The sequence below is a fragment of the Aspergillus fijiensis genome, assembly GCF_003184825.1.
Source record: "Aspergillus fijiensis CBS 313.89 unplaced genomic scaffold BO72scaffold_12, whole genome shotgun sequence".
Lineage (NCBI taxonomy): Eukaryota > Fungi > Ascomycota > Eurotiomycetes > Eurotiales > Aspergillaceae > Aspergillus > Aspergillus fijiensis.
In genome coordinates this window covers 381,576-394,511 of record NW_024468988.1, presented here as the reverse complement: position 1 = coordinate 394,511, position 12,936 = coordinate 381,576, and the positions used below count along the sequence as shown (strand labels likewise).

The following is a 12,936-nucleotide window of genomic DNA, read 5'->3' as shown; positions in this document are numbered from 1 at the left end:
TAAGAAAAATTTACTATTTTTGTTATATAGATCGCCGAGCTCATTCTCCGGGTACAATGCAAATCGAAACATTACGGACCGCGTCGGCTCAATACATTTCTATATTCAGAAGACGCCACGTGCCATTGTGTGGGGCGATTGATGGTTTAGAGATCCATGAGAATATGTTGACTAAGATAGACTCCTCTGCCATGCAATCAGGATGCTCCCAAGCACGTTTCCTTTATTGGAACACTCGCAGACTCATGACAAGCATCACCCTACTTTCTTTTCTTTGCCGCCTCCTTAGACTTCTGGTTGCCAGATGCGGTAGCTGACGCTTCAACCTTGGGCTTCTCAGCCGGGGCAGCTTCGTCCTCATCCTCACTGTCTCCTCCCTGGCCGAACTCGTTGACACGTGTGTAGTCGACCTTGTACTTCCAGCCCTGGTAAAGCCAGACAAAGAAAATCACATCGTCTCTAAGTGTGGCGAGTCTATGAAGCCATGGCATCTTGACAGTGAATGCGAAAAGGTCATCGATAAAAGTATTGAGGAACTTGTACATCAGCGCCTTGCCGGGCATGTGAGCGACAGACTATCATTTTGTTAGCAATGGAGACACGCCGATTCCACCCGGACTATTTACTGACCTTCAGTCTGTAGTTGATATACAGACTAGGAACCATCATCAGGAAGCCGTACGCGTAGACGCTTCCAACGAGGGTCTCAATGACATAGGAATACCATGACTTGTGAGTGTTGTAGATCAGGCTGTAGGCTGCGTATGCTGCGAGAAGAGGCACGGCGATGATGTAGAGGTAACGGAACGCGATCTCGTCATATTCCTTCGTCTTCTGCTCGGTCTCGCTGAGCTTATGTTTGTCCTCGAAGACCACCACGTAAGGTAGGAAGGAAAAGAACGATCCAGCTGGCGGCGGGCGCAGGCGCACGTCTACAGTTTTCGTAATTTTCCACGCCTCAAGCAATATACCGAAGCCTTGACTGGCAAGGATCATCCAGGACGTATTCTCGCTGTTATCCATCAGATAGAGGAAGATAACAGCTTGCATGAACACATTGGCCAGGATAGTGCGGACGGAAGTGCCGACGACATCCTTCTTCTTACGCCAGTGAGACTGCAGATCCAACCATTAGTAATGTCTCCACTGAATGACTCCGCCTAAGCATGGGTTACGCATAACCTACAATGTCGTTCTTAAACGCGAGAGTTTCGAAAACCATGTGGAGAATGGTGACCACACCAGTGGTTCCCAGAAGCCAGATGTTCGTGTCCAATAGTACTTCCTTGATCATTTCAAACTCGGAGCCATCGCTGCCGCCCGGAGCAGCGTTTCCAAAGGCAGCCTGCCGGGCGGTCTCCTTAGCGTTGGCATCAAGACTGGCCATCATGTTGAATTTCCAATTTTGCAGATTGTTGAGGGTGATGCGCAAAGGGACAGTGTCAACAGTCGAGTTAAGCTCCATCATATGGGTCTTGAGCTGCCAGAATGTGTTGAGGAAAACAATTGGGTAGTACCACCCGTTCTGTCCGGTGGCATCCCTCGCACCGCTGGATTCCAGCTGCATGTGGTGTCTGATGGCAGGATGAACTTGACGATACTTCTGGGCCCCGGAGTCAGGAATGAAAGAAACTGTGAAGTTGGGATGATAAAACGACGCGATTGACACATTTGGGGTGTCATCGACATCTTCCTCTGCAGCTTGGTCGTTAGAGGCAAGCAGGCTCTTGAGCTTCTTGGCCTTCTTCTTAGGGAGGTACTGGTTCAACGGGCGATAGAAGTGAACTGCACTATCCGTGCTATAGTCCTTTGCTGCAGGATCAAGTTGATGTCCACTCAGCCCAACAAAGAAGTGTGCCCAGAGTGTACCGTTGCGCTGAACTTCCTTCGGAACCTTAATGGTCGTATCAATTTCCCTGGTGTCGCTGTAATTACCGAGAGTGAAATTCCTCTCTTCCAAGACAAGTGAGCCAGACGGGAGAGTCTTGAGGTTTGGCACAGCGATGGAAGGAGAGACATAGATATTCATGTCGAGAGAACTATCGGTAGGCCAGATTGGCGAGACGAGGTCAGGGATGTGGCTGTAGTTGGGGATCTGGCTGCGAGGCGGACGAGCAGCAAAACTGGGCACGTCATTTGACTTTGCGCCAGAGACAGTGGTTTCCTGATTGCCGCCCATGAACTGGCCCATGATGAACTTGGCGAACATAAAGACAGCCAGGCCCTGAAGGACGCCTCTAAGGCCGGACTAGAAAGCAGAAACCAAGGTGTCAGCCACTGGGAGTTGAATCAATGCAGAAAGATGCGGCATGTACTCACGCCTAGCCCCTCCTCCTCCCTACGTTGTCTTTGTTCAGGCATTTTTGACCGGCTGTTATCGCACCTGGTCAGCAGAACAAGAACGAGGTGGGGAAGGGGAGAAGGGGAGAAGGTAAGAAAAGGCCACGCGCGAAGGACGGCGGCGGAGGCAAGCGATGGCCGGCCCAGAATGGCCGGGTGTTTTTGCGGGTCCGTCTTATCGCCGGGCGGGCTACGAGCATGACATACTCAGTGGGCATAAATCGGGTCTTGCCGACCGACCAGCTACAATCTCCATCTACTCCGTACTATCACCGCCGCACCGGAGATCGCACGCAACCCCGCGCAAAGAGATTCCGCCCCACGTTACGAAAACCAAGTAAACCCTGTTTACAACTGGGGTCTACGACGTGGTATTGCAGGGCGTCTCGTCGCGCAATTCGACATGCTGGGCTTTCGAATGTCGGCCTAAACTCCAATGACGGACAATCATCCTTCTCCCGATTACTCCCGCCCTCAGTTTCCTGCCCATCATGAGCCACGGGTATGGGTGATCACGGCTGGAGACTCGCCTATCGGGATATCAGTTACTCGCCAGATTCTCAAGCATGGTGACTGCGCTCTGGTAGGACGGGCGTACTCAGAGTCAGATCGAGACGAATGTCGTCGCGATGGCTTCGACGCATTTCTGGCCGAGATCGAGAGCCACAGCGACGAGGGATGGGGGCAGCGATTTATGGCTGTTCCCCTCGATATAAGGTGCGCGCGGTCAATTTTATTCGCTTCGTTCACTATTAGGTATGGCGCATGCTTACATCCATCTCGCAGAATGGTCGGTGAATGCCAAGCAGTGGTCGCGCAGGCCGTTGCGACATTCGGGAGAGTAGACATTCTCCTTTGCTGCACAAGTCAAGGTACGTCAGCCAACACGCCCGACCTCACATCCAGTGCATCTCCCGCTAACCAACTACATAGCCCTCATTGGTACAGTGGAAGAGCTAGCAGCTTCCCAACAGACCTTGAACTTGGTTCGGGATCAGTTCGAGATCAACTATTTCGGCCCCTTGAACATCATCAAGGCGACACTTCCCCATATGCGTAGACAAAAGTCAGGGCATATCATGATTCTTTCTGGCATAAGTAAGAGCTTGCACAAGCCCCGCGAAACTGAGCATCCACACTAACAGCAAGCAGCTGCTCACATCGGCACACCGGGCTTAGGAATGTACTGCGCTGCAGGCTGGGCTCTTGAGGGCTTTTGCGATGTAAGAGTGTTTCTCTGGATACGGAATACATAATCGTCGCTAATGTTGTCACCACTTTCTAGAGTCTCGCATACGAGATAGCCCCCTTCAATGTCAAACTTACCATTTTCCAGTGCAGCATTGAAATCGGAATCCTGACCAATCTGGTTACAAGTGTACCTCCAATCACCCCCGTCTACTCTTCCTCAGTCAACCATGCGCCGTTGTTCCGCGGGATCTTGAATCGTCTCGTCTCTCGCCTGCCTAACCATGATGCTCGTAACACGGGTCTAGCAAATGGCTCGGTCAGCTCCCACCGAAGTAATCCTTTCGAAGACGGTCCGTTTTCTGCGCCAGATGTCATCTCCACGTACCCTCCGCTCAGCTCTGCGCACATGGAAGTCCTGTTTACCGAGACCGTGTATGCTATAACGGCAATTGGGGGCCATGAAAACCCACCCTCGCGACATATTGTGGGCCAGGAGGGTGTTGCTAGTGTAAAGGAAAAGTTGAAGACGGTCAGCGAAGAACTCGAGGACTTCATTCAATCTAGCTTTGCTGTTGACTATGCGGCCGATGATACTAGCCGGATACCCAAGGATGACGGCATGGGCACTGGTCAGGAAGCAACCTGAAGCAAGTTCATGAATCAATTAATAAAGCATGGCGACATGTTGTCAGCCAGCCAATCTCATCCGATTTCTACTATCCTAGACTAGTCCAATGACAGGCTGTGTTTAGATCGAATTCACCCAGGCTCGGTCGAAACGGTACCTACATCAATTATGTTGATGTTCCCTTCTTGTTCTCGCGCACAAACCAGGCTTGTCTGACTTCCCACAAGCTCCCTATGTCCTGGTTGTTTCTGTGAGCTCGGAACTCCTTCCAAGCATTACCATTTGGCACCTTCTTGATCCGCCCATCTATTTCTATGATTTTCGAGGCCAATGCATTGAGTCCCTGGATGTTGGAGACTATAATCTCCTTAGCGTCTTGAGCGTGGTCTGTAGGCAGTGCCGCGGTTGGATTTGGGCTATCCTGGTTGGAATCTGGTTTGGGAGGCGGCTGATCCGTAAATGCCTGGATTTCCATGTCTTTCGGGTCTAGATTACCATTTGTAGTGCTGGTTTGAGACTCCGAACACTGAGGTTTGCCCTCAGAAAGTGAACTTTCCGTAGGTGTTTGATCTTCCATATTGTTCAAACCCAGGTTGTCAGTCGCATTGGTGTTCGGAGACTCCAAGCGCTGCCTCTTGCTGTCAGGGAGCTCAGAATCTGACGCGCGTTTATGGTGAGAGATAGCCTCAGTCTTTTCGGCTTTCAGCTCCGATCCTGTGTTTGTCCCACCGGCCCGCTGTCGTTCATTTGCTTCGGTGGTTTCTGTGTCAACCTTTGAGTTCTCTCCATTTATTGGGCTCATCGAACCTATAGCGGAATCCGGCGCAGAGGAAAGGAAGACACGCTGCCCCGGCGGGACGGCGACGGTCAAGTCTGCGCTCTCAATCTTCACGATCTGGCAAGGGGTTAGCAACCCGGATTTCCTCTATGCGACCAAGGAAAGGCACCAGGAGGCTTCACATACCCTAGCTTCCTTCTCCACAAGGACCTTCTGATTGCCTGTGGAGAAAACCCGGGAATACTTCAAGATATCGCCTTCACAGATCACTCCGTGATCAGTGAGCATCTTCAGTTTGACCTGGGAGCTCTGTCCAGCCACCAGCCTCCGGTCGACTTTCTGTTTCTGGCCCCAGAACTCCTCGAACTCCTCCTCCTTGAACCGATCAAACTTCCCAGCCGCCCTCTCTTCGACGGCTTTCTCCGCCTGGCGCTGCCATTCCGGATGGTAGCGACCGTGCTGGAGATCCAGCTGGAATTGGCGGATGCCGTCGCGCCAATTATTCGAGTAGCGGAGAAAGGACTCCGGTGGTGGGGGGATCTTTGCGTCTGGGTCGCCAGCTTGAGGGTAAGGGTTCGGGTGCGCGTTGTCGGGAAGGAGTTTGAGAATCTCCTCCTTCTCACTCTCTTCCAGACATGTCCAGGCTTCAGGATGGCGAAGCAATTTCTAGAATATAGATCGCAATTAGTCTCCCCATCCACCAATCAAAGTACCAAGTAACCTCCTCGTGGGGGGGGGGGGGGGGGGGGGGGGTTGTTCATTTTTTTTTTTTTTTTTTTTTTTTTTTTTTTTTTTTTTTTTTTTTTTTTTTTTTTAGCCAACCAGCCGCGACTTCGGGCTAGTCATCAGGTGCTCCTCACTCCATTGTTTGTTCGCGGCTGCCCGCCTCGGATTCCGCTTCGGTCTGGCGTTTGTCGATGACATCGCACAGCTGCTGCTATTATTAGGTTCGCCCGGGTTGCGCTGTGGCTCCTCCGCCTTCGAAGATCGATTTGTTCGGCTCCTGAAACATCACTTCTGGTTCAGCATTGCCAATAAGAATAATGGTCTTTCCCTCTTCCCACAGATTCAGTCGATCCAACCGAATTGCAACCTTCAGGCGCGCGCGCATGACAGACAATCAATCCAGCGGACGGACGGACTGGTGGTCGGTCGTACCTCGTCACTCGCTGACACTCCGAATTGCCGGCGTCGACCGCCTTGCGCTTTGGGGCCATTGTTCCGCGGCCTGGCCTGGCTGGGCCAGATAAGTCGGAGTAGAACAGCGATAACTGGTGTCTATAACAGTGTCACTGACGCAGCAGTTTAGCTTGTTTTTCTTCCTTTGAAAGAAAATCAACTTTGAATATCTCACGTTCAAGATGGTCAGGTCAACTCAAATCGCCAGAATCGATGGTATGCTTGGAATGTTACTGCTGCTGTTACGGGGAGAGGGGTGTGTGTCCGCAGCTTGCGCTAATGTTTGGAGACAGGCTTGATGTTGGCAGCGTCGGTGGATGATGAACAGGTCAGTTAGTCGGCGGAGCGCTTGCAAGTGAATTGCAAGTGAATGTGAAACACAATGAGATCGTCACTAACACAGAGCGCTTTCTTTCCTTGCACAGTCAGAGGTGGAACTGTCAGAGATCAAGTCTCAGGCCAAGATGATTTTCCGTCGCTTGAACCGCAATTCAGAGCCGCAGGCGAGCATTGAATCCGGCCAGTTCAGTCTACAGTAAGGACAGAGTGAATGTTTTCGGGCCCAGCTTATGTGCTCACTCCCCGGCTCATTATCTAGCTATATCATCCAAGACGATATCTGCTTCCTCTGCATATGCGATCGCTCCTACCCCCGCAAGCTTGCGTTCACTTATCTCGCCGACTTGGCGACCGAATTCACCACCACCTACTCGCCGACACAGTACCAATCCCCCACCCTGCGACCGTACGCCTTTGTGGAGTTTGATACCTTCATTCAGCGGACCAAGAAGCTTTACCAGGACAGTCGTGCGTCGGCGAACCTGGACCGGTTGAATGACGAACTCCGGGATGTGACAAAAGTGATGACCAAGAACATCGAGGATCTACTGTACCGTGGTGATAGCTTGGAACGCATGGGAGAGTTGTCCGGCCGTCTTCGGGAAGACAGCAAGAAGTACAGGAAAGCGGCTGTCCGCATCAACTGGGAGCTGCTTGTCAAGCAGGTGAGTACAAACGTGCTCCCATGACACAAAGAGAGTGCCGCTAACCGTTTTCCATAGTACGGCCCCTTCGCAGGCGTCGGCTTCATTCTCCTTTTCATGATCTGGTGGCGCTTCTTCTAATATCTGCGCTTGGTAGCCACAAATTTGTATACCCACTAATATGAATGTATGCATAGTTAATGTCTTCGGTGGATGCAGGACACCATCGTCCTTGGCTCAGAACTCGAGAGAATTTCTGAATTGATACAATTCCTGTTTTTTATTGTCTGCAGCGAGTGTGTGTATGTGTGAGGCACGTGTGACGCATGTGTGATAGATTTCGAGTCCCTCTATATAATCATAAGTCGTTAAGGTAGTCATATTCTGCGGGCCAAAGAAAGCGTGGGATCGTTCGACCCAGCATCTAAACAGCTTGTCAGATCCGTGAAACAGACTTGATTGTCGGTGTATCTCTCTCAAATCTCATCCTCCTCTTCGTCAAAGTCGTCTTCCTCTCCCATGTCGTACAAGATCCGACCCCCTTCGCCTGGGCCGTCGCCTTGCTGCGCATCAAAGTACGGCAGCACGACACCCTCCCGATCCCTCCTCTGTCGATCTGTAAGACGGAGCTCAAAAGTTGATTCGGGTTCCTCTTCTCCCGCGCCAAAGTCCGGCTCCTCTGGCGGGCGATACAATGGGTGGTCATCCAGCAGCGTCACGATCTCCTTCGCATACTGTGGGGGATAGCGCGAAGCCGGCGGCAGGATGTACCATTCCAGAACGCCGCGGCCACTCTTTCTTCGGTGCTCCAACTCCAGCACAACGCCCTGGGCGGATTCGTTGCCGATCGGCTTATCCAACCTGCCCAGAAGCACGCCATCCAGCTCTTCCTCCAGACCAAAAACCGGCGGCACCAGACTCCTATCGCGAGCTGCCTTCTGAGCCATGATGTGTGAGAAGGAGTGCAGGCGGATGATCGTGGTGGCGAGGTAGGTCAACATGGACAGGGGCGACGGGGTGTACGGCGACGGAAGCGGCGGGCTGGGGACGTCCTGGTGAAAGGTGACCACGAGCGAGGCTTCGACTTTGGAGGCCGTGGGGGGGCCGTGTGGCATGAGGAATGAGCTCAGGAACGACGATACGTTGAAATGTGCGTCGGTTCTCCTCGCATGCAGGAGCGGGTTAATGGCATCGATCAGAATCAGGCGCCCTGGCTTTGGTGTTAGTCGTGTTGCCATTGAACCGTGTTGCCAGAACGGAGGTCGCATATACGTACTGCGAGAGGGACCGCTGGTCGAAACATTTGGGTAGGCTGCATTGACAGCCTTGATGATCTCTAGGGGGCTCTTCTTCCGAGCGGCAACGAAGGCATCGACACCCTCGAGCGGCTTCAGCGTCTCGAATGCGACAAACGTGATATGAACTTTGGATAACTTGGAAGAGCGTTAGTCACCTTCTCACGCAGCGGCGAGACGTAGACCGGCTGGACAGTTGGGTATGAAGACAGACGCAAAGCTCGCCAGGGAAAGTCATGTCTCGCCGAAACTATGTAGAAAGGGTGAAATCACCTTGGCGCGTCGGATGTATTCCTTGATCAATGGGGTTGCGGGCTGCTCTAGAGAGTCCAATACCAGCGCAAGTGGCGACGCTGTATCTCTGAGACTGAGAAGTTTCGATATCAAGAGTAGGTTATGAGTCTGTCTGTGGGAGGTGTTGGTGGGAGCCATTCTGCTGGATTCGGGCCGTGGGGAGCGACGAACATTGAAGAAAATGCGCAGATTGCGGGGTCGGTTTTTGCATGCAATAATGAACGCCGGCGGGGAGCTTAACCTCTGGAGGGGTTCGGCCTCCCCCAAAAGTTCCAATCAGCAAGCTTGCCGGGTTTAAGCTCAGCGCCTGCTTCCGATGTACATAGTTGTTGGATCCACCGGACTTCTTTTCTTTTTCGATCTATACATGTCGACATGGAATTGATGTCCTTATGATCGATCCATATCAGTTTTTCCTCAACTAATTGCATTAGTCTCTGTGAACTGACCTTCTCGCCAGCATAATCGGTATCAGCTTCCTACCGATACAGCACCCGCCACTCCCCATCTAGACTGGAGAACAGTCCACCCAGCAAAAGAGGTGGTGGCCTGGCTTTCAGCTGTCATGTCACGGTCTAAGGCAGCTGGGAGCTAGCACAAGCCTTGACGACCCTATAATAGCACTTTATCGTGCTTTTCATCTCGCAGATTCTCATTTACTTACTCCCCTACCGCCACAGACAACTTCTGACAATTATTCTGACCAGAGCGCTGGATATGTCTGTTTATTCCACCAGATTGCAAGAAACAGCTATACTCGTATGTAGAAAACCTCCATTTCAGAAAAGCGCTTCGGTGATCGATACTCTGTGGGCTTTGCAGGCTGTTTGTTGCAATTTAGCTTAGCGGTTCGACGGATATATCTTCATCACCCATGATGCTGTGACCCATACGATATCGCCCCTGCTGCTGGATTGGAAAGTGAAATACGTCAAACATCAAACTCCAAATACTAACTCATCTGGCAAATGCCCTTATGAAAATGTATAACATGCATCAAGAGTTTGCTGCGAATCAATCTGCAACGAAGTTCACTGGCTTGATCATTGGGAATCAACTATGGAACGGTGCACAAAAGTGCATTGTTTTAATTTTTTTTTTCGCTTCGTTTGAATAGTATGCTATACAGTCTAAACCGTCTGACTACAGCATGAGGCTACAGATAAGCAAGATCGCAGGAGATGATCAATGTGTCAAGGCTAGTAAATAATAGTTGATAATGATTCCAAAAGCCGAAGTTGCCTCCAAGCTTCCGCGGTATTGAGCTAGCCGCGTTCATGGTGCAAACCGGCGACCGTAACAACTTCACGCTTTCAGCTTTGGTTTTGGAGCTCAGTCACTGGACACAATTTCTCGGACACGCTCCTATATGCTACCAGTCAGAGCATCTTCGTGCAATTGAATAAGCCCACTAGAATGACGACTGCCATGATTTGACCTGCTTTCAAGTTTTGCCATAGACACATTTTCCCAGTCTCGCCCCCTACCCGTTATCATTCGCCGCGGGAACAAAACCTCACGCATCGACTTCACAACATAGCCTACCCGCCACTTCAGCGCATACTTACTACGAGACCAGAACCTACAGACCGGCAAAATGGCGGAGCCTCCAGCGAAACGTGCACGGAGACCCGATAGCTCTACAATGTGGGATCAAGATGACAGGAGAACACGCTCGCCCGAGGCAGAGTTAGACTACACCCGAAGCCCGCGGCGGGAGCATGGAAAGGAGCAAGGCCGGCGCGATGGACCCAGAGATGATCGAAGATACCGCTCTCGCTCGAGGGACCGGAGAGACAGGCGGCGCGATAGGAGCAGGTCAGGCGATCGTCGGGATCGTGATCGAAGAGACCGAGACCGTGACGGGCGAGGTACGAGGGAGAGAAGTATCAGCAGGGAGAGGTATCATGGTAAACGAGGTATGTGGCTCGCTGAACCCTATCCAGCCGGTAACGTGTTTAACTTGGTGCTACAGGCTATCCATCCAAGGGAGACAGATATCGGTCCCGATCCCCTGTCCGGAATGGCAACAGAGACAAATCCAGGACGCCACCCCCGAGAGGCCCCAGGGCCGACCGTAATCCTGATCGCAGAGACCCCCGAGCACAGGCGAACGGTGTCGCGGATACAAAATCGCGACATGGCCGGCCTCGGGACGAGACCGAGATGGATATCGACGATGCCGCCGACGATGACGATTTCGAAGAGATGATGCGCCGGAACATGGGCTTTACAAGATTCCGGAGCACGAAAAACACCAAGGTCCCCGGAAACAATGTGTATGGCGTTCGGAAGGAGAAGAAGACGGAGTACAGACAGTACATGAACCGCATAGGAGGATTCAACAGACCGCTCAGTCCGTCGAGGCAGTGATCTCCATCGCAGATCTTCTTCCCTCACAAAGATTTTTTACCTGCTGTTACCTACAAGCCATCTCCTCACTTACGTCTTTTCTATCTTCTTGTCATTGTCTTTATTATTGGGTGATATCATTGTTTTTGTTCCCCTTGTCGCAACATGCATTGCTGGAGTAAGATTACGGGTGGCCTTTGCTTTTTCGAACTTAAAAACAGGCGAATGAATATTGACTTACTTAAATCTGCCTGCACTTTATAGACGGGTTTAATTGAAAATCAAGTATTTCAAGCCTCTTATCGGCGCCCAGTAAGCGCTCGGGAACACATGACGGGAGTGACGTAGGTGCTCTTAAGAAGCCCTCTCCACCCCCTCTTCTGGTTCTTTCCCCTGAACCACGGACATATTCCTGCGATAGAATCGCCAATCGTGGCTTCACTAAGGATTATAGGCTCTAGATTTGCGCCATATCGCAGGATGTCCACCAGCAGCGAGCGCCGTGAGATTGTCATTGTGGGTATGTTCATGGTTCAGTAGATCTACCCCGCACGACTGATGCGACTTTATGCTAACAGCTTGTTTTCAGGCGGTGGTATCATCGGATGCTGCTCAGCTTACTATTTGACACGCCATCCGTCCTTTGACCCATCTCGCCACTCAGTGACTCTCATTGAAGCAACCGAGATCGCAGGAGGAGCGTCGGGAAAAGCTGGGGGTCTGCTGGCTTTATGGGCATATCCGAGCAGCATCGTGCCGCTGAGTTACAAGTTGCACGCCGAATTGGCCAAGGAGCATAATGGCAAGGACCGATGGGGGTATCGTGAAGTCAACTGTGGGCAGCTGATCATTGACGGTCGACGACTGCCTGAGAAGAAAGAGCAAAGCGGGGGTAAATCAGAAGAGTCCGTGTCGCTGCAGAAACGAAGCGCCGCTGCCTTGGAGAAGCTGAAGTCTGCTCGAGTGCCGAAAGACCTGGATTGGATTGAGCCTGAGCTTGTGAGAGGCTATGAGAGCATGAGCGATCCTGGGGAGACAGCTCAAGTCCATCCTTACCTTTTTACCACTTCCATCGCCAAATTAGCCGAGGAAAGTGGCGCAAATATTACCCTGGGATCGGTTACTGGCATCAACTACTCCGAGGACGCTGTCCAGTCGGTGACCTATACTGATAAGAAGACCGGGGAATCGCAGACTATCTCCGCAACTGATGTTATTGTTGCTGCAGGTCCTTGGACGAGGACCGTTCTGCCGGAAGCACCCATCACAGCGACTCGTGCCCACAGTGTTGTGATCCGTCCCCAACAACCGGTCAGCGCATACACCCTGTTCACCAACATTGCGCTCCCGGCCAACTTCGATCCAACCAAGCCCTCTCGTCCAGATGTGGCAAGTCCGGAGATCTACGCTCGTCCGGACGCCACTGTCTACGCCTGTGGTGAGGGTGATCAAACTGTTCCCCTGCCTCCGACGTCCGCCGAGGTCGAGGTTGACGAGGTGCGATGCCAAGAGATCATCAACCAGGTTGGCAGTATATCTGATCGCCTTCGCAATGGAGAGATCTGCGCGCGACAGGCTTGCTACTTGCCAAATGTGGCTGCTGCCCGCGGAGGCCCCATGATCGGCCACACGGGCACGAAGGGATTGTATCTAGCCGCTGGTCACACCTGCTGGGGTATCCAGAATGCGCCTGGCACCGGTAAACTCATCAGCGAGTTTGTCTTCGACGGGGAGGCTAAAAGCGCACGCATTAGAGCGCTTGACCCAAGAGAATACTTTTGAGGGGAGTATAGATACATAGAAGCCGAAGAAAGTAAATACGTCCTTAATTGCCTTCTTCTTTATGTACTCAGTATGTCTTTTGCTCAGACTGCAGAGGTACAGTACAGTACTAGC

General features: G+C 51.9%; 7 protein-coding genes across 7 annotated transcripts; 4 read left to right on the top strand and 3 right to left on the bottom strand.

Moving 5' to 3' along the window:
• Nucleotides 1–260: 260 nt before the first annotated feature.
• Nucleotides 261–2,191, bottom strand: BO72DRAFT_373151 (CLPTM1 family protein; the record flags this gene model as incomplete). Its single annotated transcript, XM_040941070.1, has 3 exons — nt 261–575; nt 631–1,116; nt 1,187–2,191. The coding sequence occupies 3 exons, from the start codon at nt 2,189–2,191 to the stop codon at nt 261–263; spliced, it is 1,806 nt and encodes a 601-aa protein (XP_040803702.1).
• Nucleotides 2,192–2,589: 398 nt separating this feature from the next.
• BO72DRAFT_484408 (short chain dehydrogenase/reductase family protein) lies at nt 2,590–4,605 on the top strand. Its single transcript, XM_040947853.1, has 5 exons — nt 2,590–3,057; nt 3,127–3,212; nt 3,274–3,438; nt 3,493–3,563; nt 3,626–4,605. The coding sequence occupies exons 1-5, from the start codon at nt 2,777–2,779 to the stop codon at nt 4,175–4,177; spliced, it is 1,155 nt and encodes a 384-aa protein (XP_040803701.1). The 5' UTR covers nt 2,590–2,776; the 3' UTR covers nt 4,178–4,605.
• On the bottom strand, nt 4,146–6,182 carry BO72DRAFT_445993 (uncharacterized protein). The gene is made up of 3 exons (XM_040944189.1): nt 5,760–6,182; nt 5,124–5,603; nt 4,146–5,054 (listed from the first exon to the last, which is right to left on the bottom strand). The coding sequence occupies exons 1-3, from the start codon at nt 5,859–5,861 to the stop codon at nt 4,326–4,328; spliced, it is 1,311 nt and encodes a 436-aa protein (XP_040803700.1). The 5' UTR covers nt 5,862–6,182; the 3' UTR covers nt 4,146–4,325.
• BO72DRAFT_34308 (SNAP receptor SEC22) lies at nt 6,174–7,408 on the top strand. The gene is made up of 5 exons (XM_040940637.1): nt 6,174–6,332; nt 6,410–6,444; nt 6,542–6,651; nt 6,715–7,120; nt 7,178–7,408. The coding sequence occupies exons 1-5, from the start codon at nt 6,299–6,301 to the stop codon at nt 7,238–7,240; spliced, it is 648 nt and encodes a 215-aa protein (XP_040803699.1). The 5' UTR covers nt 6,174–6,298; the 3' UTR covers nt 7,241–7,408.
• BO72DRAFT_424512 (Elongator subunit IKI1) lies at nt 7,279–8,849 on the bottom strand. The gene is made up of 3 exons (XM_040942880.1): nt 8,668–8,849; nt 8,376–8,532; nt 7,279–8,309 (listed from the first exon to the last, which is right to left on the bottom strand). The coding sequence occupies exons 1-3, from the start codon at nt 8,824–8,826 to the stop codon at nt 7,576–7,578; spliced, it is 1,050 nt and encodes a 349-aa protein (XP_040803698.1). The 5' UTR covers nt 8,827–8,849; the 3' UTR covers nt 7,279–7,575.
• Nucleotides 8,850–10,015: 1,166 nt separating this feature from the next.
• On the top strand, nt 10,016–11,307 carry BO72DRAFT_424510 (SNUT3/LISCH7 family protein). The gene is made up of 2 exons (XM_040942879.1): nt 10,016–10,607; nt 10,664–11,307. Exons 1-2 carry the CDS (start codon nt 10,286–10,288, stop codon nt 11,059–11,061), a joined length of 720 nt encoding a protein of 239 aa, XP_040803697.1. The 5' UTR covers nt 10,016–10,285; the 3' UTR covers nt 11,062–11,307.
• Nucleotides 11,308–11,418: 111 nt separating this feature from the next.
• Nucleotides 11,419–12,867, top strand: BO72DRAFT_399586 (NAD(P)/FAD-dependent oxidoreductase). Its single transcript, XM_040942131.1, has 2 exons — nt 11,419–11,560; nt 11,630–12,867. The coding sequence occupies exons 1-2, from the start codon at nt 11,521–11,523 to the stop codon at nt 12,820–12,822; spliced, it is 1,233 nt and encodes a 410-aa protein (XP_040803696.1). The 5' UTR covers nt 11,419–11,520; the 3' UTR covers nt 12,823–12,867.
• The last annotated feature ends 69 nt before the right edge of the window (nt 12,868–12,936 follow it).

Excerpts from the sequence above, each read along its gene's own strand:
- BO72DRAFT_484408 (XM_040947853.1), top strand. The coding sequence starts at position 2,777 with ATGACGGACAATCATCCTTCTCCCGATTACTCCCGCCCTCAGTTTCCT. Across the intron at positions 3,058-3,126 it reads GCTGTTCCCCTCGATATAAG|AATGGTCGGTGAATGCCAAG; the intron begins GTGCGCGCGGTC and ends TCCATCTCGCAG. Across the intron at positions 3,564-3,625 it reads CTCTTGAGGGCTTTTGCGAT|AGTCTCGCATACGAGATAGC; the intron begins GTAAGAGTGTTT and ends ACCACTTTCTAG.
- BO72DRAFT_445993 (XM_040944189.1), bottom strand. The coding sequence starts at position 5,861 with ATGTCATCGACAAACGCCAGACCGAAGCGGAATCCGAGGCGGGCAGCC. Across the intron at positions 5,604-5,759 it reads CTAGCCCGAAGTCGCGGCTG|AAATTGCTTCGCCATCCTGA; the intron begins GTTGGCTAAAAA and ends TCTATATTCTAG. Across the intron at positions 5,055-5,123 it reads TTGTGGAGAAGGAAGCTAGG|ATCGTGAAGATTGAGAGCGC; the intron begins GTATGTGAAGCC and ends ACCCCTTGCCAG.
- BO72DRAFT_34308 (XM_040940637.1), top strand. The coding sequence starts at position 6,299 with ATGGTCAGGTCAACTCAAATCGCCAGAATCGATG. Across the intron at positions 6,333-6,409 it reads TCAAATCGCCAGAATCGATG|GCTTGATGTTGGCAGCGTCG; the intron begins GTATGCTTGGAA and ends GTTTGGAGACAG. Across the intron at positions 6,445-6,541 it reads CGTCGGTGGATGATGAACAG|TCAGAGGTGGAACTGTCAGA; the intron begins GTCAGTTAGTCG and ends TTCCTTGCACAG.
- BO72DRAFT_424512 (XM_040942880.1), bottom strand. The coding sequence starts at position 8,826 with ATGGCTCCCACCAACACCTCCCACAGACAGACTCATAACCTACTCTTG. Across the intron at positions 8,533-8,667 it reads AATACATCCGACGCGCCAAG|TTATCCAAAGTTCATATCAC; the intron begins GTGATTTCACCC and ends CGCTCTTCCAAG. Across the intron at positions 8,310-8,375 it reads GACCAGCGGTCCCTCTCGCA|GGCGCCTGATTCTGATCGAT; the intron begins GTACGTATATGC and ends CACCAAAGCCAG.
- BO72DRAFT_424510 (XM_040942879.1), top strand. The coding sequence starts at position 10,286 with ATGGCGGAGCCTCCAGCGAAACGTGCACGGAGACCCGATAGCTCTACA. Across the intron at positions 10,608-10,663 it reads GAGGTATCATGGTAAACGAG|GCTATCCATCCAAGGGAGAC; the intron begins GTATGTGGCTCG and ends TTGGTGCTACAG.
- BO72DRAFT_399586 (XM_040942131.1), top strand. The coding sequence starts at position 11,521 with ATGTCCACCAGCAGCGAGCGCCGTGAGATTGTCATTGTGG. Across the intron at positions 11,561-11,629 it reads CCGTGAGATTGTCATTGTGG|GCGGTGGTATCATCGGATGC; the intron begins GTATGTTCATGG and ends GCTTGTTTTCAG.